This window comes from Dipodomys merriami, unplaced genomic scaffold (genome assembly GCF_024711535.1).
Source record: "Dipodomys merriami isolate MVZ:Mamm:240054 unplaced genomic scaffold, mDipMer1.0.p SCAF_8, whole genome shotgun sequence".
NCBI lineage: Eukaryota > Metazoa > Chordata > Mammalia > Rodentia > Heteromyidae > Dipodomys > Dipodomys merriami.
The window spans coordinates 53,854,915-53,881,006 of NW_027206401.1; the positions used below are offsets into that span (position 1 = coordinate 53,854,915).

The 26,092-nt window shown below is 46.0% G+C and overlaps 1 protein-coding gene across 3 annotated transcripts in view; it reads right to left on the reverse strand.

The window, feature by feature from the left end:
• The window catches only part of Adgrb3 (adhesion G protein-coupled receptor B3), a 527,596-nt gene that overhangs the window by 295,692 nt on the left and 205,812 nt on the right, over positions 1-26,092 (reverse strand). For all 3 annotated transcript variants that reach the window (XM_070010769.1, XM_070010770.1, XM_070010771.1), the window contains 3 exons: positions 18,886-18,987; positions 18,418-18,524; positions 5,283-5,477 (listed from right to left, as the gene is read on the reverse strand). In XM_070010769.1, the coding sequence (XP_069866870.1) occupies positions 5,283-5,477; positions 18,418-18,524; positions 18,886-18,987 (404 nt within the window). The remainder of the gene's footprint in view (positions 1-5,282; positions 5,478-18,417; positions 18,525-18,885; positions 18,988-26,092) is intronic.

Below are 26,092 nucleotides of genomic sequence, written 5' to 3' on the forward strand. Positions count from 1 at the left end.
GTGGGGTGCTCAGAACTCTTCCAGTCTTCATTGAACACTAAGAGTCATTCTAAGATGATTCTTCTGGAAGCCCGCGGCTCAGCACAGCAAGGTGAGCACCTAATCCAGATGGGTGCTGATGTCTAGGAACCAAGTAAACATTTGCACCTCCCTCCATCCCAGCCAGGGCTGGGCAGACCTCGGTGGAGCATGGGAGGAGACACACCACACAGCAGCAGCTCAGCCACCTGTGCTACCCAATGCCTCAGTGAAGGGAATTATTACAGCTGCACACTGTTCTCTGTCTAGGCACAACGTGTCCTCACCCCTCAAAAAAATCTGTAAGCTGAAGCATGTGTGAGAGAGGGTGCGTGTGTGTACGCATGTGGATACTACATCTTGATCTCAGGGCCTGAGCACTGTCTTTGAGTGTTATTGCTCAAGGCTGACACTCTATCACTAAGAAACGCTTCATCCTGGCTTTCTGGTGGTTAACTGGAGCTAAGAGGCTCAACCAGACATTTCTACCTGGCTGACTTTGAACCAGGATTCTCGGCTCTGAGTCCTGAGTAGCTAAGATTGCAGGTGTGAGCCACTGACTCACATTCTGCTTCTGTGGGCATAGACCTACCCTCCAGCTGCGGTCTAGGAGGTCAGAGGGGGCAGAAAGATGGGGGGGGGAAGGAGACTCATTGGCTCACTGAGACACTTGTGTCCCATTTATTTAATAGGATGATGTTGATTGGGAAGACTGGGAAAGCATCTAACAGATGTTATTTTTTAATGAAATTAAAAGCAAATCTGTCTACCTACTATCAACACTAAAAGGTTTTAAAATAGTTTCTTCATTTGATAAGGAAAAGGTTTTTATTTTTCAGGTATTTAAAGTATATGGATTATATGTTTTAATTATTCCCCTTTTCTTAACCAAATTATTGCTCATAAATCATAAAAAAATTCATCCTAAGAGCCTAAAATAGAGGTGACTGGTGTGAATACAATGTTCTTTTATAGTAAGATAAATGATTTGTGGAATTCTTAACTTCAGAGTTATGTTGATTTCTGATGCTGATTTCTGAAGTTGACAAGCAACGTATGTTAAAGTAAAAGTTTTAAAAGTGAAATAAAGAAAAAATACTAAATTTAAATAGGTTTCCCTTGAGTTGACAGAGGGAGAGAAAAATTAATAACTTACATACTTAAAAGTAAAAGTAGACATAGCTCTGTGTCTCCTTTTAAGTTCACTTAAAATATTTAAAAATTTCATATCTTGGATTATGATATAAAATGCAAGAATAAAATAGCTTCCTGGCATTTAAGAACTGTAAATAAGCATTCCCATAGGAAAGTTTTCTCCAAAAAGCACAACATAAAACCAACAAAAAGGAGAAAGAAAGGAAAAAGAAAAAGACAGAAGAATCCCTGGTCCTTGAGTTTGGGGCATAAAGATGATCGCCCAGAGAGTAATCTGAGCAGAAGAGAAGGCGTCATTTCCCGGATGTGCTATGACAGTGCTCACGCCCCAAATCAAATCCTGCTACTCTAAGGCCGCTTTAAAGCCTTCAAATCTCCCCCCCGTCTCCACAGGTCAACGTGTCTGACTTCTAATAAAGCAAATGCACACCTATACATTTGTGTGTCTATGGGGAGATATGTGGATACACGTGGGGCTGTAGCTCTACTGTCCTCCACAACTAAGGCCAATCTTTAATCCAACAGTAGACATTTTAAATATAATGTCTGAATATCACTGTATCTACAAGAAATGTAGACCCAGCCAGGTCATGTCTGTAATCCTTGCTACTCAGGAGGCTGACATCTGAGGAATGCGGTTCAAAGCCAGCCCAGGCAGGCAAGTCCGCAAGACTTTTATTGCCAATAAACCACTCAGAAAAAGCTGGAAATGTCAGTGTGGCTCAGGGGGTAGATCGCTAGCCTTGAGCACAAAGAAGCTCAAAGACAATGCTCAGGCCTTGAGTTCAAGCCCCAGAACCAGAAAAAAAAAAAAAAGAAAAAGAAAAGCAAGACTGAAATATATAAGCGGAGTAACTGTAATCCCGGCACTCTAGGGGCAAAGGCTGAGGATATGCAATTGGGAACGTCTGGGTTATGTGGAGAGACCCTGAATAACAAACAAAACTTATTCATAGTTTCTCAAAATATGTCTCTGATCATTTTTTAATGGACAAAGGAAAAGAACAAAATAGAACAGATGAGAGCAGTTCAGCAGGAACTATTTGGTTACTAGTTTATTTGTTGTTGATTACGTCAGCAGAGATTTGTTGGATCTCTTCCACAATCAAGATTCTACGCTCCATCTTATTTGGGGTGGTAGGCTAGTGCTTTGCTCTGTCCAGAATGAATCAGGAACATCCCTGCTTTCTCAAAGATTTTCCAATGCGGGCTGATAGGAGAAGAGGGGGTGCGATGCAGGAGAGAATATGTTAGCAGACTCTGAGGCAGAGCTGGCCGCGGCAAGCACGGGACAGCCAGGCCCCATGCCCAGGGCCTGCAGGACGCGGGAGGCAGGGAGGTGAAGGGATCTCAGCTCAGGGTCTGGGGAGAGGAAATGTTGCCTAGGCAGGAGCTGCAGGAACAGGTTGTATGCACCTGGCATCTTGTTGGAGGCCCTGGTGAAGGGCTCTGAGTCCTCACCTAAGGCTTCATGGTGAGGAATGGCCTCATTGGAGCTGCCCTGGAGTAGCTCAGAGGCCCAGAGCACACACTATGGGAGGGAATGGGGTCAGGTGTGGGAGGTACAGGGAGGCTGGCCTGGCATGGTGGCCTGGAAAGGAAGGGTTGGAGGAGAGCCGCCCGCAGGACCAGCTCTACAGGAAGCACAAGGCTGTGAGGCAAAGCAGGGAATTCAGGAATACTGGTGCACAGAGTAGACGGGAGGCACCAGCCAGCCAGAAACATCCAGAACCCTCAGGAACAACAACACAGAGGAGGTGCTGAGTATGGCCATATGCACAGAAAATGATAAAGATGCTTCATGTTTTGTATTAAATGGTAGGAAGCAGAGCAAGCGAATGAAGTTCTCTGGAACCCCGGAGACGAGGAAGGTTGTTTTAGGTGGACTTGTGGCATGGTGGGCGTCACTTGGGAAGAGATCTGAGTTAGGGTCTCAGCAGGCAGAGGTGCAAGAAGGAATCCCCCAAGAGGAGAGCAAGCAGGGACTGATGCAGGGCCGTGGGTCAGCAGAGGGGGCACACGCTGCCCTGGATGGGAAGATGTACAGCTCCAGTATGCAAGGCCACCTAACAGAGTGAGGGATCCATTCCTGCCCGTGTCAGGATGACCAGGGAAGAACCAGCCAGGCTGTTCATGAACTCAAACCATCCAGAACCAAGGAACTGGTTCTGCCTATCGTTCACTGGGTCAGTGTTCTGACATGGGCAGATCCATCCTCATCAGGGTCCACATTAATCTCTTGATCCTGACCACCAAAAGTCTTACAGCTCTCTGCTCGTGTGTGTGTGTGTGTGTGTGTGTGTGTGTGTGTGTGTGTGTGTGTGTGTGTGTGTGTGTGTGTGTGTGTGTGTGTGTGTGTGTGTGTGTGTGCGTGCGCGCGCGCGCGCAGCATGGGAGGAGGAGGAGAATGGAGGGAGGGAGGGAGAGTGAGTGCTGGTCCTGGAGCTTGAACTCAGCACCTGGGCACTGGTCTGATCTTTTTTGCTCAAGGCTGATGCTTTAATTTGAGCCATAGCTTCACGTCTGGCTTTCTGGTGGTTAACTGAAGATAGGAGTCTCACAGACTTTCCTGCCCTGCCTGAGTTTGGAGAATCGCGATCTGAAGCCAACCTAGGCAGGAAAGTCCATAAGACTCATCTCCAATTAACCAGGAAAAATGCCAGATGTGTAGGCGTGGTTTAAGTGGTAGGGCATCTGAGTGAAGCAGCTAGGGGAGGCTGTCCTGGCCCAGTACTGGCAACAAAAAGTGCTCAAATAATTTTCCGTCCAATATGCCTCCTGATGTATTTTGGCCATTTTAACATATAGAGTGGATGCAGAGGGTAAGGGCATTGGATGTCACCCCAATGGATGTCTTCCAGGAACGCACGTTTTAAGTTTCTCTATATGAGTTAGGGCACCCGGGTTATTAATGAATGGCTACATGGTCCAGAAAACCTTCCTCTTCTCTTTTCTTCCATTGTTAATGAAAACAAAAACCTAAAAAGCCAAAAATCTTCTGCATTTTCTGAATGAACAAGCAGAAATTCCTGAGTGAGGAGAAGGTTGAAGGGAACAGAACCTGACCTGGAGTTCTTGCCACATCTTTGCTTCAGTGAACTTTACATGGAGACAGAGGAAGGAAATTGCACAAGCAATACAGAAAGCAGCTCAGCATTCTCGGCAAGACTACGTTTTAGGCTACAAAAGAAAAAGTTAACTCTGAGCTGGGTGCCATGGGCTCCTGCTTGTGTCCTTAGACACTCAAAAGACAGAACGGGAGGACTGTAGTTTCAGGCTAGCTAGGAGGCAAAGGCAGGGAGACACCATCTCCAAAGTGACTAGCAAAACACTAGGCTGGAGGCAGGGCTCATGTGGTAGAATGCCAACCAAGTGACCAACGTGAGAAAGAGCACGGGGATTCTCAGTTCAAACCCCTGTACCAGCAGGGGGAAAAGAAATCAGATATGATATACGAAGAAACTTGCATTAATACACTTTGTTGACTTTCCAACTGGCTTTGTTTTAATGACAAAGGCAAGACAAAATTGTAATTTTATTATGGAATAAATGATACATTGTTTTCCAGTGTTCTATGACAAGAGAGAAAATGCTGGGAGAGTTCTTTAATTTCTTCTTTTCCTATCCAGTACATTCACTAACTGCCTCTCATTTTCAGGCAATGGCTCTACAAAATTAAGTATGATTTTCCTCCTACTAACAAGTCTGCAAACAACTCTTCAACGAGATCTTCTCTGTGAGCTGTAGTGAATGTGATCTCATTGAACCTAATGTGCTTTTAATAGTCTCTTTGGCAAGATGTTGATATTAAGAGGGGGAATGAAATACCCATGCTATCACCTTGAGTTTGCGATTATGCCTTGTATGTAAGAGCTTGAAATGCTTCAATCCCATTCTCCCTCAGTGTTTCCCTGAGCTCTAGGGTCGAGCATGCGAGGTGCAGATTGACTCTGGGAGCTCAGCTGAGTACAGGGCCCCTGCCTGTCCCCCACCCTTCCCCAGGACACAGCCAGCCCTCTGGCCAGCCAGGGTCCCACCAGGGCCCACTGTGGACTTGTCCTCACTAGCCTCGCCTCCTCGCTAGCTCCCATCGTGGCCTGTCCCCTCACCTGCACACCGTCGGAGCCGGGGACGTAGCTGGCTCTCTTGAACGTGTCTGTGACATTCCTCAGGATCTCCACAGACATCAGGAGGTCACCTGCATAGAAGTTCTTTCTCTGGGTCAGGTCCAGCAGTGTCTTGGTGACCTGGGACATGCCGTCGCCTGCCAGCGTGCGCTGCCCCTTGGCCAGGTGCTCTTTGATCTGTGGGGTGAGAAGAGGAGACCGGGCCTCAGGCTCTTCACGACCTCTGCTCCACACATCTTCACCCAGACCTGGAACCGCACTGTCCTCAAGGCTGTGCAGTGCCCCACAGAGCCTGGAGTGCACCAGCACACAACCCGTGAAGCAAGCCCTCCATTCTGCACAGCCCTGCTGGACTGGACAGGGCGTGTGGTTCAATGCACTGGGAAAAGGAACTCTAAAAACATAAGCATAACGGAAGTGTGAGAAGAAATTTTAAAAAAATACCAAAACAAGCCCTGGAACTGGGCGCTGTAACTCACTATAGTCCCAGTGACTCAGTGGTTTTAAGGATCATGGCTGAAGGCTAGCACTGGCCAAAGCCAGGGAGATGTCATGTCAACAAGTACAATAGGCATGGTGGCACAGGCCATGTAAAAGGTCTGGTAGAAGGATAGTTCAGGTAAAACCTGAGAGACTTCGTTCTTGAACGAAGGGCTGAGGAGACTGCTTGCCTAGCAAGTGTGAGCACGTATGCTCAGGCTTCAGTGCCACCAAAATAAACAAAACTTTTAACCATTAGTTTTAATAGCTTTTTATCTGCTTTAAGTAAATATTTTTAATCTTGGTATAAGAAAACGCCTCTCAATTTTAAAAGCTTGCGATGACATGAAAGAAAGGTCACTTTAGTTTCTTTTTTTTTTTTTTAAGAAAAAAAAACAACAAATAAACACAGTGCAAAAGAACAAAAACTAAAACCCCTCAGCCAGGTTTTCCACAGTAGAATGAACCAGTCAGGTGCAAATTGTAAGGTAACTAACTGGTGGCCAGAGAAAAGGACGTCACTTTTTTGTTTGTCTTACAATCAGGCCTGGGGGCGGGGGAGGGGGAGAACGTATCACACAAAAATGGACAGGTGAGAAAAGACAGATGACATGGTCATTTCATGAGTTCAAGGTCAGCCTTTGTCTCCACACTGCTAAATTTTTAGTGGAATTTAACAATGAAATGATCAAGAACAACCACACCAGAGACATGCTGAAACATAAAAGCTGAAATGCACAGTTGTGCTTCCTAATCATGAAGAAACCTGCCAAAATACTTTAAAGAATGGCAATCAGGCTGTGCGCCAGTGGTTACACCTGTAATCCCAGAGACCCAGCAGGCTGAGACCTGGTGGTTACGTCTGTAACCCTAGTGACTCAGCGGGAGATCTGAAGGATCCTGGTTGTATCCACACTGGGCAGAAAAGTTCACTCCATCTCTAATTAACCAGCAAAAAGCAAGGCTGGAGGTATGGCTCAAGTGGTAGATCATCTGCTTAGCAAGTTGGAAGTTCTGAAGGCAAACTCCAATATCATTCCCCCACTCAAAAAACAAAACAAAACAAAAAAAGCACAACAATGACAACAAACAAACAAATAGCAATCAATGTATACATACTAGGAATTTTCTACAGGTCACATTCTTTATAAACATGATCTTAACACTCCTCCATGTTAGTCTTGAAAGCGCCCTAGAATGTTTCAGTAAAGGGAAAAATCTTCTGAGATCTAGTTCTCATCCACTGCGTTATGCTAAAGCACATAGCATCTTTAGACAGCTTCCTTCTCTAGGTTCTTCTCCCTGTCTCTCTGCTCCCCTCAGAGGAGATGCTCCCTGAGCCCGCTCCACTCCGCTCTGCACCAGCCAGCGATCTCTCTGGCTCTGGCCCAGCTCTGGAGACTCATTGCCAGCTTCCTGCAGCGACATCAACACGTGTCATCTCACACCAGTCAGGAAGCGCTGGCCCTCACAGCCGACCTCCACTGCTGTCCACTGCCAAGCCCAGGCCAGAGGCAAGGAGCAGGGCTCTGCCGCCTCACAGCCCTCTCACACCGCACCTCAGTGTCGGGTCAGCGGAGCCAAGCTGCTAGGGCATGCTGGTGTGCACAGGTCAGCCAGCACGCTGGTGTGCACAGGTCATCTGGCATGGTGGTGTGCATACCATGAAACCTGGACGAGACCAGTCCGGGCAAAGAAGTCTGAAAGGTTGCATCTTAAAGGAAGAAACTTGGTTGTGTGTGCTTCTGCCCAGCCATGGTGGAGAAATAGGAGTATCATGGGCCAGTCCTGTGCTTGGATAGAAAGCTTGCTTCCCATCTCAAAAATAACCTGTGCTAAACGACTAGAGGCATGGCTCAGGAATAGAGCGCCTGACCGGCAAGTTCAAGGCCCTGAGTTCAAACCCCAGAACATCTAATCTAAAAAAAGCATGTAAATCTCTGGGAAATGTTTTTCCTCCTCAAGATTCCTGTCAGTGTTGTTATATTTTCCTTTAAAAAGAGAACCATATAGACATGTTTTGTTTGCAGAAGGTACTGGACCCTCAGACCCTCGGACCGGAGGGCAGTCGTTCTTGTCTGGGTCAGCATCAGACCCGAGTCAGGACAAAAGAACCTTGCCAGCTGGTGGATGAGCGGTCCCTGGTCCCGGCCTCGCACGCAGGGCCTGAATTCCATGACCTGCTCCTGGGATGGCCCTCTGGCTTTATCTGAGAACACACCGGCACACACACCTCCCCGCCCAACATGCTTCATAGCATTCACACAGGGTATAACGATGTTCAAATTTGGATGACACACATTTCTGTCTAGAACATTCTGAGTAGAAAGATATCTTCCAGTTTCTAGATCGTCATTCACAGGACAAGTGAGCTGTGAGACATTCTTTTCTTACCTCAGCTCTGCCTTTCCAAGGCTTCTTGTAGAATGACAAAGCCAAGTCTCTGTGCTAAATTATTCTTTTCTTTTCTGGGTTTTGAAATTCATTATAAATGGGTTTGCTCATCTTGCTTTTCTCTATTTCAATCTGTTCTTTATCTCTCCCGACCTCTCCTTTGTTCATGATCTTGAGGCCTGGACACTGAATCTTAGCTTTTTCACTAAAGACTGGATGAGCCATTTGAGTCACAGCTCCACTGGTGGCTTTGGCTTGTTATTTGGAGATAAGAGTCTCATGAACATTGCTGCCCAAGTTATCTTCAAACCTTGATCCTCAAATCTCCACTTCCTGAAATCAGTTATTTCTTCTTAACCCCTGAAGCTTGAGTGAACTGCAGATTTACCAGACAAATCCTAGCCCCAAGCTAGAGTGAAGATTAGTTTGTTAATCCATGACTCAGAGCTTTGAGAAAGCGTCCAGGAACTACTTGTGTGTGAGGAGCCTGCCAGTGTATGTGTGTGTATGTGGGGGGGGGGTGGTCACAGGCCTGAAGCCCAGGGCTCCCTAACTTCACAGCCTGTAGCCAGGTCTCCCCAAATTCAGCTGACATCCCACTCTTCCACAATCTTCCCCTGTACCTCTGGCCTTGCCTCCTCTTGCTTTTCAGCTTGGCTACAAATTCAGTAGTTGAAATAGATGCTTTGCCTGCTCTATTTATGTAGAACTCTAGGTAAACTGTGAAAGTTAGTTTGGGATACCCACTGTTTCACTGCTGGTATAAAAATGCTAATATGTACCTGTCAAAATGTCACCATTTGAAGAAATGGAACAGCCCCTATTTGCAGACGACATGACCATATATCTAAAGGACCATCCCCTAGCTACTAGAGCTGATCAACAACTTTGGCAAAGGAGCAGGATACAAAATTAACCCATAAAAATCAGAAGCCTTTCTATATACCAACAATGCACAAGTGGAGAAGGAAATCAGGAAAACAATTCCATCTGCAATAACCTCAAAAAATCTGTGAATAAGCCAAACTAAAGGTACAAAATATATAAACTATATATATGCACATATATATGCATATATATATATATATATATATATATACTATAACACTTTGAAGACAGAAATAAAAGATGATATCAGGAAATGGGAAGGACTACCATGTTCATGGAGAGGTAGAATTAACACTATAAAAATGGCCAAACTGAAAAAATTACGTACACATTAAATGCACTCCTCATCAAAATCCCAATGACATGCTTCACCAAGGTAGAGAAAACAATTCAACAATTCATACGGAGCAACAAAAGACCTCAAATAGCCAGAGAAATTCTCGGCAAAAAAAGTCATTTTTGTATCACAATCCCAGACCTCAAACTCTACTAGAGAGCAATAATAACAAAAACAGCTTGACACTAGAACAAAAATAGACCCAAAGACCAATGGAACAGGCTGAAGACCCTGAAATAAAACTATATACTCAGAGTTATCTGATATTTGATAAGGGAGCCAAAGACATAGAGAGGAAGAAAGACAGCTTCCTCGATAATTGGTGTTGCAACAATTGGGCATCCTTACGCAGAAAACTAAAAGTGGATCCCTGTTTTTATCACCATGCACTAATAGCAATTCAAGGTGGATCAAAGACCTCAAAGTCAGACCTGCAAGAGGGAGTAGGAGAAACACTAGAACTCACAGATATAGGCAGAAACTTTTTGAAGACTCCCAGGGCATAGCAGAGAGGAGAGAGACTTGACAAATGGAATATGTCAAAATAAAAAGTTTCTGCACAGCTAAGGATATAGTTACTCAAGTAGAAAGACAAGCAACAAACTGGGAGAAGGTATTTACCAGCATCAGACAAAGGCCTAATACCCAAAATATAAAAGGAGCTCAAGAAACTAACCCCTCCCAAACTAATAAACCAATCATTAAATGGGCATGGGAGCTAAGGAGAGTCTTCACAGAAGAGGTATAAATAACAAAGAAACACATGAGAAAATGCTCATCATCCCTGGCCATTAAGGAAATGCAAATCAAAACAGCTGTGAAGTTCCATTTCGCCCTGGTTAGATAGGCCAACATTGTGAATTCAAACAACAAATGTGGCAGGGATGTGGGGAAAAGGAACCCTACTGTACTCCTGGTGGGAATGTAAACTAATACAACCACTCTGGACAGCAATCTGGAGGATCCTCAAAAACTAAACATAGACCTTCCTTATGAACCAGCCACACCACTCCTGGGCATCTATCCAGATCATCATGACTCAGGATACCATAAAGATACCTGCACTCCCATGTTCATTGCTGCCCTATTCATAATAGCCAAGCTATGGAAACAGTCCAAATGGTCCACAGTAAGTGGCTGGATCTAAAAAATGTGGTACCTAAACACCTCCATTACAAAGAATAATATTATGACAGTTGCAAAGAGATGGATGGAACCTAGAACAAATCATGTTAAGGAGGTAAGCCAAACTCAGAGACACAAACAGTGCATGTTATGTCTCAGATGCAGGGACCAAAATACCCTGGGATGTGATAAATGTTACAAGACCCTAGCCATCCACACACAGTGAGACCAAAGGAGGATGCTCTTAGGGGAGGAACACAAAGGCACAATGCCTGTGTGCATCTGATCATATAAAATAGTATTTATAGAAATGAACCCCAGGAAATAGGAACAAGAGGTATTTTTCTTTGTTGCTGTTTTTCTTTTTCTTTTTCTTTTATGTCTTTGGGAGGGTAAGGAGGGCACAGAAATGGAGGGACAAAGGGTGAACAAATGCAGCAGTGGTACTCACTGGACACTATGGTGGAAATGAACTATACAACTTGTGAGTGAGGATAGGAGGAAAAACTTGGAGAGGGTAAGGGAAAGGATGACACTGTCCATGTTAGGTCTGCCCGGAGGGTACAGCCCCTCCCCTTTCCTCTTCCTGAAAGACAACAGGTGGTCTTACAGAAAATCACCTGCGAGAAACCAGTCATTACCTGACTGTGAGTCAGCAAAGGACTCCAGGATCTGAGGTCACTTCCCTATCCACTGAGGTCTCTTCCTGAACAGTCCTGGTCACACCTCCTTTGGAAAGGGAGAGGTTCCTCAGACTCTGAGATCACTTCCTCATCCAGTGAGGTCACTTCCTGACCAGCCTTGGCCATGCCTTCTTTGGATAGTGGGAGGTTCCCAGGCTCTGAGGTCACTTCCTGAACCACCCTGCTCACACCTGCTTTGGCCAGTAGGAGGTTCCCAGGCTCTGAGGTCACTTTCTGAACAACCCTGGGCCTGCCTTCTTTGGACACTGGGAGGTTCCCCAGACTCTGAGGTCACTTCCCCATCCACTGAGGTCTCTTCTTGAACAGTCCTGGTCACACCTCCTTTGGAAAGGGAGAGGTTCCTCAGACTCTGAGATCACTTCCTCATCCAGTGAGGTCACTTCCTGACCAGCCTTGGCCATGCCTTCTTTGGACAGTGGGAGGTTCCCAGGCTCTGAGGTCACTTCCTGAACCACCCTGCTCACACCTGCTTTGGCCAGTAGGAGGTTCCCAGGCTCTGAGGTCACTTTCTGAACAACCCTGGGCCTGCCTTCTTTGGACACTGGGAGGTTCCCCAGACTCTGAGGTCACTTCCTCATCCAGTGAGGTCACTTCCTGGACAGCCCTGGGCACGTCTCCTTTGGACAGTGAGAGGTACCCAGACCCTGAGGTCACTTCCTCATCTAGTGAGGTCACTTCCTGACTAGCCTTGGCCATGCCTCCTTTGGACAGTGAGAAGTTTCCACGTTCTGAGGTCACTTCCTGAACAGTCCTGGTCCCGCCTCCTTTGGACAATGGGAGGTTCCCCAGACTCAGAAGTCACTTCCTCATCCAGCGAGGTCACTTCCTGAACAGCCCTGTCCATGCCTTCTTTGGACAATGGGAGGTACCCAGGCCCTGATGTCACTTCTTGAACCGCCCTGGTCACGAATGCTTTGGATGGTGGGAGGTTCCCCAGACTCTGAGGTCACTTCCTCATCCAGTGAGGTCACTTCCTGAACAGCCCTGGTCATGCCTCCTTTAGACAGTGGGAGATTCCCAGGCTCTGAGGTCACTTCCTGAACAACCCTGGTCATGCCAGCTTTGGACAGTGGGGGTTCCCAGGTTCTGAGGTCACTTCCTCATCTGCTGAGGTCACATCCTCCCCCCTTCCCTATATAATCCCTCTCACCCAGAAGTTCCTCCCTCTTTTTTGGGGGGTCATGGGGCCTGAACTCTGGGCCTGGGCACTGTCCCTCAGCTCTTCAGCTCAAGGCTAGTGCTCTACCACTTGAGCCACAGCACCACTTCCGGCTTTTTTCTTTTTGCTTATGTGGTTCTGAGGAATGGAACCCAGGGCCTCAGGCATGCAAGGCAAGAGCTCTACCACTGAGCCACTTCCCAGCCCAAGTTCCTCCCTCTTTCATATCTTCTTTTCTCTCTGCACACATCCACCTCATGCGGGCTGGCAGTTTGCTCTCCCCCCAATAAACATGTGCTCTTTATCTGACTTATGAAAATGTAACCCCTCTGTACATCACCTTTATAATAACGATAAAAAGGATGTCATAGATCTTGTCTCTGCGCCTTCACACATCTTGGTCTTTTCTGTCTTTGACTCTTTCACTTTGTCTCTGACTCTGTTTCTGTCTCTGTCTCCCTTACTGTCTCTGTCTGTCTGTCTTTCCCTTTTGACACAACGTGGTTTGACCTCATGGCCACTCCCTTGCTAGGCTGGCATTCTATTACTTCAGCTAACTCTCCATTCCCTCATTTATTTCTATAGATTTAAATACCATCCACAAATTCTACTGTTACGTTGCTATCTCTGCTTTCTCCTTCAGGAATTCTGTCCAGGTAACTGTAATCAGGGCATAATCGGCACTTTCAAACCTCATGGAGTATTCTTGCTCTATCTTATCTTGTCCCTCCCAAGAGTCACCCCTGTCCTTGTCCTGGTCCTGGGTCACCCTGCTGTCTCTGGCACACTGGGCCCCACACAGAGGGGCTGGTCAGTGCTTGATAATGAGCTCAAACCAAAGAAATAACCACCACCTCTCTTTTCCTTTGGCAGCCATAATACTGAATTGTTGACCTGATAAAAGCTGCAGTTCAAGATCATTCAAACAAAGAACATGTAATAATTGGGAACTTTTACATGACAGACTGTCTTTAAAACACATCAAACTGACATGAATAAGCAAGTGATTTCAGAAATTTTAAACATCTAAAGTTACATAATTTCTACCTCCAGAGACTAGCAACATGAAATGCTACCTTTGCTAAATACCTCACATGTTGTAGCCAGAGACCATGCATGTCACGTGAGGTATGTGGCAGGTGTGGGTTTTTAAGTTATCTTCACTGGCACCAACACTGGTCAGGGTGCATTCCCTACTGCCGAGCTCCCAGAGGGTAGGTGTACCAAGATTTGAGCCAAGGCAGTCCTGATTGTAGTCTATCTGCTTAACTACTCCAGGGATGAACTCAGGGTGTATATACTTCTTCTCTTAAAAATGACCAAAATATGTACAGGTGCAGTGGCTCAAGCCTGTAATCCTAGGTACCCAGGAGGAAGATAGTAGTTCACTGTCAGCCTGGGCATAAAAATTTGTGAGACCCCCCCATCTCACCCCATAGCTGCTGCAGTGCACCTACCCACTGTCCTCACTGACACAGGAAAGAGTGAGTAGGAGGGTCAGAGGCCAGGCACAAATCAAGATCCAACCTCAAAATGAATCAATGCAAGAACAGGGTGGGAGTATGTCGCAGGTGGTCAAGCACCTGCCCAGCAAGTGTGAGGCCCTGAGTTGAAACACCACTAAAATTTGTGAAGATAGTTAAATATTTAGAAATGATTCTCAGCTCCGATGTTTGAAGGAAATGTTGTCCATTGCACACAAAGAAAGAAGAGAATGGCTTGGAGCAACTTAGTAGATGAGGTGGGTGGGGTCAAGTGCTTGAGTTAACACTGTACAACACCATATATGAATGTTTCAAAACCATTGACCAAAGCCAGCGCCAGTGGTTTAAACCTGTAATCCTAACTACTCAGGAGGCTGGGATCTGAGGATCTCGGTTCAAAGCCAGGTCCGGAGGGAAACTCCTGTGAGACAATTATCTCCAATAAACCACTCAGAAAATTGGAAGTGGCACACTGGCTCATGTGGTAGCCTTGAGCTAAAGAGCTGAGGGACAGGCAGCCAAGCCCAGAGTTCAAGCCCCACGACCAAAAAAACCCCAAAACATTCACCAATATCTATAAGATTATTTTTTGTTAAGAATATTTGTATTTTCCAATCTTTATACTTTACACTTATAAAAAATAACATTCAAACACCAAGAAAATCAAATAGAGTTTATAGCTTTCTGCACATGTAAGTGACAATTCTGGATTCTTGACACAAGAAAATTAACATTAATAAAATCCTTACTACTATATATCCAACGTAAGTTAAAACCATAGGCAGTAGTTTACCAAATCCACATTTCTTCTTGAGTCTAACCACAGTAAGTCTTTAGATTTTCCAAGACATACCTTTTTAATGTAGTAGTTTTATTCAATTGTGGAGAAAACCCTTCAGGGTTCATGAAGAACTTGGTTTGTGCTCTGGCTTTTTGCTAGTTAATTGAAGAGAAGAGTCTCATGGACGTTCTGCCCTGACTGGCTCCAAGTTTTGATTCTCAGAACTCAGCCTCCTGAGTTGCTAAGATTAGAAGTGCGAGCCACAGGCTCTGTGTCAAAAATAGTTTTAGAGTTTGACACATGAAGAAATGCTCAACCTCTCTAGCCATAAAAGAAATGCAAATCAAAACACCCTTGAGATTCCCTCACCCCAGTTAGAATGGCTATAATCAAGAACTCTAATAACAACAGATGCTGGAGGGGATGTGGCCAAAAGGGAACCCTACTGCATTGTTGGTGGGAGTGTAAACTTGTTCAACCACTCTGGAAAGCAGTATGGAGGTTCCTCAAAAGATTCCACATAGAGCTCCCCAATGACCCAGCAATCCCGCTTCTGGGCATTCTACCCAAACGATCACAAACAAGGCCATACTAAAGCTAATAGCACAACTATGTCTATCGCAGCATTATTTACCATAACTAAGTTATGGAAACAACCCAGATGCCCCTCAGTAGATGAATGGATCAAGAAAATGCGAGATATCTCTCTCTCTCTCTCTCTCTCTCTCTCTCTCTCTCTCTCTCTCTCTATATATATATATATATATATATATATATATATATATATATCTAAATATGTGAATTCTATGCCTCTGTCAGGAAGAATGACACCGCCCCATTTGTTAGGAAATGGAAAGACTTGGAAAATATTATACTAAGTGAAGTAAGCCAGACCCAAAGAAACATAGGTCCCATGGTTTTCCTTATCTGCAATAACTAGTTTATGTCTAGGACAAGCAGCAAATGTCAAAAGCTATGCACATATGAACATATAAGATGATGCTAAGCAAAATGAAGCCTAAGATAGGAACACAAGGGATTTTATCTTTGTTGCTGTTGTTTTTGATGTACTTATAATGTACTATGTGTTTTTTTTTTGTTTCTTTTGTATGTTTTTCCCCCATGGTATAACCCGTTTTCACTGTATTTGATTCTGGTGCCTTGCATCTTGTATATGCATATTTTCTAATTTGGGGAGGGGAAGGGAAATAACAAAATGCTGAAATAAGGATACAGGTTGACCCATTGTAACAATTAGATGTACAAGACACTATGTTGGAAACAAACTTTACAACTTTGGGGCGGCAGGGAATAGAAGGGAGCAGGGAGAGAGGAGTTGGGGAGTTGGGGAGGGAAGGGATGGTAGGGGAAAACAAATGATGAGGTAACAATGCTCCATAGGAACTGTACTTATAACCTTACTCATGTAACTGTAACCCCTCTGAACAGTATCTTTACAATAAAAATATATATTTAATAATAAAAAAAAGTTTTATAGTTTATACGTTTCCATTTGACGTGACAAGCCTCAATGATGATTCTGACCACATTTCAACCCTCTCTGACCATTTTTTTCTACAAAGGCCAATTCCTAAGTTTCTGTGTAACTCATGTTCGATGTGAAAGGGGACAGAGAAATGCTCACAGTGCTGAGGGGCATCAATGAACAGATAATAATATATGCAGCTTCTTGGCAGAAAACCATGCATTTTTGAACTCTGTCAGCAGGTAATAGCAAGTCATTCACTTAATGATGGTATTCCACTATTAACATCTACCCTGTGTTTCAAGGGAAAGCACAGATAATGCCTGTATGGAAAAATAAAGATACAATTTTGGTTCTAGAATATGTGTACTTCAGGGTTAGAAGTGTGGAGTATCTGACTAGAATATGTACACTTCTTCTTTTTTTTTTTTTTTTTGCCAGTCCTGGGCACTGTCTCTGAGCTTTATTTGCTCAAGGCTAACACTCTACCACTTGAGCCACAGTGCCACTTCTGTGTATGTGGTACTGAGGAATTGAACACAAGGCTTCATGCATGCTAGGCAAGCACTCTACAGCCCCTTAGAATATGTACACTTCTTAAGTGCTTGTATTTTTAAGATAGAGAGCTTATATTTACACAAATAATAAAAAGCAATGTATGAGGGAGGAAAAGAGGAAGGAGGGAGGGAAACAAATAGGGAGGAAGGGGGAAAAAGCCAGGTAATTGAGAGCAAGACTGGCCTAGGAGGAGACTGACTTTGGGGGCCTACGGCTGAACAAGTATCTTGGATGCTTATGAGGTTCTTAAAGTGCTGTTGAGTGTTCTCCCTGTGTGGGAAGCTGAGGAGTTAGGCAATGAAACATTTAGGGTAAGAATGTCTCACTTTATGGGTCAGCAGATCACTGTCGGGGCCTGTGGAGCATGAGACTGAGATTTCCAGTTTCTGGAGGCTCACTGGATGGACAGCAGGTGCTCATGCAGAGCTAAGAGCTCGCAGAGAAAATGAGGCTGTCTGCTGTGAGGCCCATGTAAAAGGCATCCCATCCTCCTCCTTGTGTGGAGTGTGGGGACACGGCCTCCTCCTTCTTCACTTCCTGGCCACCATGAAATGGCTCCCATCATGACATGATTTGACCCATGCCACAGGCAATTAAGTTATGATTGAAACTTGGAGCCAAAGTAAACCTTTCTTCTTTTCTTGTGGATTATCTCAGGGATTCCGCACAGTAACTACAGGCTGCCTACACCCAGGCCCAAGCGCTCAGTCCCTGACTGGACTGAAATGCCTGTCCTCTGGCATGGTTGAGGAACTGCGGACAGGACCACTGTCTGCTGAATGACAGTGCAGTCCCAAGCTCTGCATCTGCCTTAGTGTGACACACCACTAAAGACCGTCAAGTGTGCAAGGCCTGAAGACACATCTGATGATGAGAAGGAACGTAAGAGACAAAGGCTCGGAAGGGAAACACTGGGAGAAAATGAGGAAAGTTATTACCTGACTTATATACCTATAACCTGTCTGTACCTCACTTTACAGTAAAAACATATACAAGCACACCTGTCAATTAGACACTGTCCTGCCCACTCTGGTGCTCCCTGTGGCTCTGGGCTGGCCTGTGCTTCCCAGTGATTCAGCGCTCCAGGGTATGAAGCTTCCCTGGTGGCCCCGGGGGATGACAGCGGTCTCTGATAGTGACATGACTCACACTTGAAAACTTCCAAACAAAATGTAACCCTGCTCCAAACACCCAGACATCAGACTTGGGAAGGCTCAGTGGTGAAAGGGAAAGAGCAGCTGTTTTTGCACGCTTAAGCCAGGTCATCTTTTGTGGGTAATTAAGTTTCTCAGGGTCAGTGAACCAAATTTGACACCTGTATGACAGCTTTATCATCTCTCGCCCACTGAAAAGCTCCAAGTTTTCATTTAAAAATGCATTCTTTGGGGAAACAAGGCATGCAGTATTTAACACAGAGTAGATTTGATCATAATACAGAGTTCTACCCTTACTGATAAAATTGAACACCAGGTTTTGCTTAGCCCTTCCCTAGATTAGAAAGGGAATTTATTTGTTCATTTAAATAGGACTCATAAACCTGACACCAGACCTAGCCTTCATAACCTGGCTCTTTCTGTTCTCTTGCTTTCTGACCACTGGGCTTTTTTTTTATCCCTCAGAGATCTCACTAATTTCATTGTCCACCAGAAGGTTAAAATTTCACGCAGCAAACTTGGCAAAAAAAAATGTGCAGAGTGAATAAGGCCGAGGGCGGTACCTACCGAATGCTGCAGGAGCCGGTAGTCGTTGGAGATGCAGCGTGCAAAGCTCGGCTGCTCCCAGAAGGCCACTCCCTGGAGACTGAGGGAGCAGCGGCGGCTGGTGGTGCCTGCGGGTCGGAGAGGACAGAGAGGGTCAGAGAGGATGCTGGTGGTGAGAGGACAGAGGGGGTGGGAGAGGACAGAGGGGGTCACAGAGAACACAGAGCAGCTCCAGGTCACTGAAAGGCAGGTGGAAAGGGGCTATAAGAAAAGCACTGGAAACTGCTGTTTCAACTATTTGTATAAGGTGCATGAATCACATTGAGAAATCATGGCATCGGTGATCTTTTCCGATTCTCTGCCTGGGCTCGACTTACGAGGTTGTTTATGACATGCTTCATCCGCTGCTTACGGGACAGATGTGTGCATGGCTACGGTCAGAGGGAGCATGGGGAAGCCAGGCTCTCCGTGGGCTTGGTTCCACTGTACCTGTTGCGTTCAGCGGACACTGATTGAATGCCAGGTCTCCTGCTGGGGTCCGCCTCCACACCATGGAGATCAGATAGTCCTCTGGGCAGATTTCGTAAGGTGCTGCAATTTAAAACACACACCGAATGTCAGCAGGATTTATTTTCCTAAATCAACACTCCACAAATGCACCTCAAACTGTAGAGCTCTTGTGTGTGTGCATATGTGCCTGTGTGTATGCACATGGTATATGTGTGTGTGTGTGTGTCCTTGTATTGGGGCTTCAGCTCAGGGCTTCCTGCTTTCACATGGCTTTTTCACTCAAGGCTGGAGTTCTACTACTTGAGCCATAGCTCCATGTTCATGATGGTTAGTTGAAAATGAGTCTCAGAGACTTTTCAGCCCAGGCTGGCTTTAAGCTGTCATCTTGAGATCTGCCTGGCTCTTCTATCTTTTTTGAAGTATATTATTTACTGAAATGTTAGAGACATTCTCAGAAGCAAGAGTCCACAGGTTGCACATTGCTGTCTGCAAAGGGTCTCAGTGGCTTGTTTTTATAAAGGTAATTTGGGATTGGCTGAAGGGGAGAACGAGGGCAGAGGTGGTGACAATCAAGATACGCTCTCCTAGTGGACTGACATGCTGAGTCGGCACTTACCCCTTTGTGCAGTTAACAATAATTAAAAAAAATAAAATACAATACAGTCATTTGGAATTGCCTATAAACACAAGCACACCAAAGAAGTCCTTCCAATATTCTTGATATTTAAGAATTTTAAACAATAAAGGATTTCTAATGAAAACAAAGTCATATCATATTAATACATGTTAAGAATACATAAAGTCTATGTACATGTATATCCGTACATGTATATACTCATATCTGTGCTTCTGTGTGCATGCAAACATATGTGCATACATACCAAGTCTTTTCATTATCTGTAACAACCATTCTTGGGTTGTATGTGTGTGCCAGTCCCGGATCTTGAATTCTGGGCCAGGGCACTGTCCCTGAGCTTTTTTACTCAAGGTTAACACTCTACTACTTGCACAGCTCCTTGAGTGGAGCCATGGCTCCACTTCTAGCTTATTTTTTATTTTTTGGTGCTTAATTGGAGATAAGAGTCTCATGGACTTTCCTGCTCAGGCTGGCTTTGAAACCTCAGATCTCAGCTTCCTGAGCAGTGAGGATTATAGGTGTGTGCTAATAATTATTCTTAATAGTGTATCTGACACACAAAAGTTGCTCAGAATAAACAATGAGCAAATGAATATTTGTATGGTTACATAAGTGCCTAGATAGAGGAGGACCTAAAAGGTAATGAGCAATGATGACAGAATTACATCAGAAATGACATGTAGCCCATCAGGGAAGGCCCTGAACCTCAAATGATGATGATGATGATGATGATGATGATGATGATGATGATGATGAGGAGGAGGAGGAGGAGGAGGAGGAGGAGGAGGAGGAGGAGGTCTGAATAGATAGATGTATGAGGCTTTCTTAGAGAAATGCCTTCCTTTTCAAATAATATTCTATTTAAATATGTGATGATCTACTGACATCAATTCCTCTTCAGATTTTGCCAACTTAGACAACTGAGATATAGTTACCCGTATGTGAAGAATGTAACTGGCCACATTCAGTCCTGACACTGCACACTGTTGTAATTGCCTCAACAATGAGTGTTTGAGCCCGGGGCTTTGAGGACAGGGCATTTCAGAGCCATGGGAGTCATCTTGCGGATCCCAGCTAATCTCTCAGACAGGATACTGAGACCTGCAGGCAAAGGTTCTTGCTGGTGGCTGAGCAGCCGGGTCTGTGCAGGCCTGGGTCATGGAAGTGAGTTCCCCGCAGTTCTCTTGTCATCTTAAGTTGTCCAGGACAATCTCCTCTGTCCGAGTGCACGTCTGTATGTATTTCTTCCAGGTTCTCATGAGCACACTCTGGCTCTTTCCCAACTCTTAGAGGCTGGGCTTAGGGATGGTCCCACAGCGGGTTGGACCTTTGCCAGTCTCATTTGCACATGGTGTCCTTTTCTCCCTACTGTGCTCACCCTCCATCTTCACTCATGCGCTTCTCCTGAGAGCTCTTCACACTGAACTCTTCCCTTCTTGAAAGGTAAGTCTTAGGAAGCCTTTCTGTCCTAAGTGTCTGCTGGTCCTGAGGGCTTCTACTGTCTAGGGTCCTTTACAACATCACCATACTTTAACTTATCCTCGTGTTAGACACTCTGCCCTCAGACAGCTGAAACACCCGTGGCCACATCGGCATCATCCTGCTAGTGCTGCCCAGCTGCTGGGCAACTGCAGCCCAGCTACGTGCTCCCAGCTAAGACTTAAGAGATAGTTCTTTCCCACAACATAGGAAAGCAGGGGCAGGGAGGAGAGTAAACATTTACTGTTTCAGATGTCAAAAACCTTTATTATATGTTAAACCCAGAGGAGAACACAGTGCAGATGAGGGACACTTGGCCAGGTCACTGTGTCCACCCCCATTCTGGGGCTATGCCCTGCTCCCCAGCCCCTCAGAGAAGCCTGGCTGGTCACCACACAGGACAAGACTGCTGTGAGGACAAGAAACCCTCCAGGGGTCAGGACAGGTTTTGTCACTAGACTGGAAATGGCAGATACCTCGTGAGTCAAAGCACAAAGCAACAAAACAGGACTCATGACACAGTATGCACAACGTGGGCAATGTCAGGGAAGTCTCTCTGGATGCCCTAGATCTCAGTAGAGACTGAAGTAAAGTCTATGGTGGCTACCTCAAGCAAAGCATGGGAACCTCATGCTCCCCCTCATGCGAGCCGGGCAGCTGGCACTGGCCACCGCCTGTCCCAGCCTGGGGAAGCCACGTGGCCGGCTCTGTGGCCATCACTGGCCTCTCCCCAGGTGACCACAGAGGCTCAGGGAGTGGTGCTGAAGAGCCCAAGTGACAGGTTCAGGAAGAAAAGGCAAGACAACCAGACAGGTCAGGGAGGGGGATAGGCCCTGAAGAAGCAGAAGATGCTCACCATGCCAGGAAATACAAGCAGTGGAGACAGGCAAACGTCAGCCCTGCTGGAGGAGCAGGGCTGCAGTGAGCTGAGTCTGGATGTAGGTGTTCACTTGTCATACTGTAGCTGCACCTCCGCCCCTGCCTGTCTCCAGATGCACACTAGAGATACTATAACTGCATCTCCTTCCCTGCCTGTCTCCAGCTACACACTAGAGACACTGTAGCTGCATCTCCTTCCCTGCCTGTCTCCAGATGCACACTAGAGACGCTGTAACTGCATCTCCTTCCCTGCCTCTATCTCTAGATGCACACTAGAGACACTGTAGCTGCACCTCCTTCCCTGCCTGTCTCCAGATGCACACTAGAGACACTATAGCTGCATCTCCTTCCCTGCCTGTCTCCAGCTACACACTAGAGACGCTGTAGCTGCACCTCCTCTCCTGCCTCTGCCTCCAGATACATATTAGAGACACTGTAGCTGCACCTCCTTCCCTGCCTCTGCCTCCAGACACATATTAGAGAGCTGTAGCTGCACCTCCTTCCCTGCCTCTGCCTCCAGACACATATTAGAGAGCTGTAGCTGCACCTCCTTCCCTGCCTGTCTGCAGATATATATTAGAGACACTGTAGCTGAACCTCCTTCCCTGCCTGTCTCCAGATACATATTAGAGACACTGTAGCTGAACCTCCTTCCCTGCCTCTGCCTCCAGATACATATTAGAGAGCTGTAGCTGCACCTCCTTCCCTGCCTGTCTGCAGATATATATTAGAGACACTGTAGCTGCAACTCCTTCCCTGCCTCTGTCTCCAGGTACACACTAGAGATACTAGCTACACCTCCTCCTCTGTCTCCAGATATACACTAGAAACACATGTGGGTTTCTTTCAGATGCCTTTCTTGGGTCTTGGAATAGCAAAGCTGAATGCTGGGTGGCATTTGACATTTACATACACATGGCTGCTCCATGGAGACCTTCATGTGACCCTGCCTGCACTCTGCTCTCATGGTCTCGTGCTTCACCCATCCTCTCCTCCTGTCTCAGGTCTGATGGTAACATCAGCCCATCCCCACACCTGAAGCGATCTGCTCCACCTGTCACTCGTCTCCTCTCAATCTTCCAAGAGTTTCTGACCCAGGCTTCACCCTGGCCTGCTTGAAACATGTATGGCTTCCTTCATGCTCCTGCCTAGCCTGTGGTGGAGAGAATCAACTCCAACTCTTTTCTCAGGATCTTTCAGTCAAAGGAAGAAAACAGATGCAAAATAAGAAGTGACCAGGTATAAAAGTGAGGCCCCCTCCCCCTGGACAACACCTTGGCCTATCAAATGACCAGACACAGAAGAGATATTGGTTCAGAACTTTCTGCCTGTCCCTCCCCAGCCCAGTACAGGCTCCCAAAACTGTCCATCCATAACCCTGTGGGGAGGATGGGCAGATTAGGAAGGACAGCCAGGTCAGGAATCTCCAGCCAGTCGGAATGCTGTAGGACCCAACCAATAAAGTGTTACCTTCCAAAATACTTCAGTATAACAGGAGCAACCAATCAGATCACCTCATTATAATAGGAGCAACCAATCAAAGCACAGCCTGAATATAGGAACCCATAGATTCCAAAGCATTTGAGAACACTCACATAGACACATGAACACACAGATACACACATGGACATATATACAGATATACGTGTTTACAAATGGACACACAGGTACACACAAACACACATGGACACATACAGATACAGGGACACACATGGATACACATTGACACAGATACACTCAGGGAAACACACACAGACACACAGAGTGGCACTGACTTTCAAGCAAGATCTTTTGCTTCTGAATAAAGAACTTCTCTTCCTTCTTTGGTTCCTGAGACAAAGCAAGGCTCCCAGGCAGCTATAGTGAGCTGCAAAGCAATTGTGGTAGAGAAGTCTCCTGTACTCGTCCAGAAAACTCCACGTTTTTAAACTCAAACTGTCTTCTGTCCCCTCAGTGAGGTTTGAAATGCCTGTGCAAAGCCTGGTGCTATAGGCTCTGCTGTGTCCTGCCTCCATCTTGCAAGAAACTGGAGAGTATGACTGTCACACAGAGTGTCTGGTTTCCTTGCACTTGCGTTCCAAGCGTACCTGCCCCTGGGGACCCGTGCATAGTCCCAGGCCTGGCCATGCCCACCAGCAGGGGGCGCCAGGGGCACCGGGAGAATGACTGGCCACACAGGGGCTGGACACTCTCACCCCGCCTGCCAGGCAGGCTTAGGGCCTGCTTGCTTCTCAAGGCATATTACTTGGGTGGGAAAAAAAAAAGTCTTCCTCTCCTGTAAGCATGTTTTCTGCTTAGGATGGCCTGTGCCTCGGGTTTCATCAGCACCACACTCAGCTCGACCCTCTTCACCCCTGCCCCACTGCCCTCCTGCTCTGCCCGGGTGCCTGCTGCCTCGTGCTTATCCACTGTTCCATTCTCTAAGACCCCTCCTCCATTCTCTAAAACCCTGCCCATCACCAACATGTCTTTATGTGTTTGCTCTGTCTAGAAAATCAGCTCTCTTCCTTACGCACTATCATGCAGAATGTCTATTTCAGATTTCTTATAATGGAATACTCCACAAGTGAGGGCCCATTTTTCAATTTTGGGTATTCTCAAGAGGGAGATCAGGGAGAATGAAGATGATTCTAAGAGCAAGGATCTTTGTGTGTGTGTGTCTGTGCATGCGTGAACGTGTATATACATGTATCTCTCCACAAGTGTATGTGTGTGCACATGTGTGAACCTGTGAGTATGCATGTGTATGTATGTGTGATGGGCTCACAGTAGTCAGCCCGTCTCAAGCAGAGTTTCACCACTGTAGCTACACACAAAGTTAGGTCAAAAGCATCTTCCAGGTATCAGCTGTTGACTATCAACATGTCGTGGAAGGGTACAGCAGACGTGGTCAGATCGTGGCTGTGACCGTGTGGCCTCTGGGAGGCCACACCACATCGCAGTGCTGGTGAGGGCGGAGCTCCGCCCAGTACTTTTCCAACCAGGCTTGCATGTGCAAAGTGATGCCAACCTCTCTACAGTCACACAAAGCAACGCCAAACCAAGCCAAACCAATAATGTTTCTAAACCAAGGAGATCATCCATGAAGCCTTAGAGTCACTGTTTTTCTTGGAGACAGACTGCCAGCACACAAGTGATAAAGTACAAAGATGGCAAGTGAGTCAGATAGAAATCGCCACCCAGCCTGGGGCCTCCTGCATTTTAGTACTAATGACAAACCAAACTTTGACATTCTTTGAAAATGATGCCTATAAAATTAATCAAGAATAAGTTAAAAAGTTAACATGTCTCTTTATGCTTATATCAAAAAGTAAAATAGACTAGTCATTGAAATAGTAATTTAGAATTTTCTTCTATTTCAGGTTATGGAGTCCTCAGTATTGGGAATCTCTCTGGATTCTTCTTAGAGAGACTTCTGGAATTCATTCATTTAATAAATACTAATCATGGACCTATGAAGTCCTGGTCTCGGTTAAAAATTACACACAAAAGGGCTGGAGAAGGTATGGTGGGCCCTGGGCGAGGGGTACACCGGCCGCTCTGGGGTTATTGTGGGAAAAGTGGCCAGCGAAGGATTTAAAAAGGGTGTCTACAGGAGTGAGGAAGGGGCGAGTGAGCCACAGAGCCGCTTTCTGAAGGTCACAGGACAAAGGGAACAGGACACGTTCAAGGAACCAGAGAGTGTGGCACTGGATGATGAGGAGGAAAATGAGAGTCTTGAATGTATTCTGAGGGCACAGGAGACAATGCCCTGCCTCCACTTTGGAGGAGGGAGGGGAGGAAACTGAGGAGGGAGAGAGAGGCCCCGGGCTGAGGCGAGGGAGTGACAGAGCCTGATCCTTGAAGAGGCAGAGCGGGCTCACTCCCATGGCCCAGTGGAGGCCTGAGGCCTGGATGATGGACAGAATGTACAGAACTTTCATCCTGAGCACCACCACCACCACCACCACTGCAGGGAGGTGAGTGTGTAACAGTCTCACCTTTGACACATGCCACACCTGGGGCCACATCAACACATAGCTGGCACACGGAGCCAAAGCTCAGGCGAGATATGACAATGAAAGAGGAAAGAGAGACAGAGACAGACAGAGACAGACAGACAGACAGACAGACAGACACAGACCTGTGTTAAAAATTTTCCCATTTAACATTGCCTATGTGTATTTTGTAAATTAGAAAATTTGCATTTAG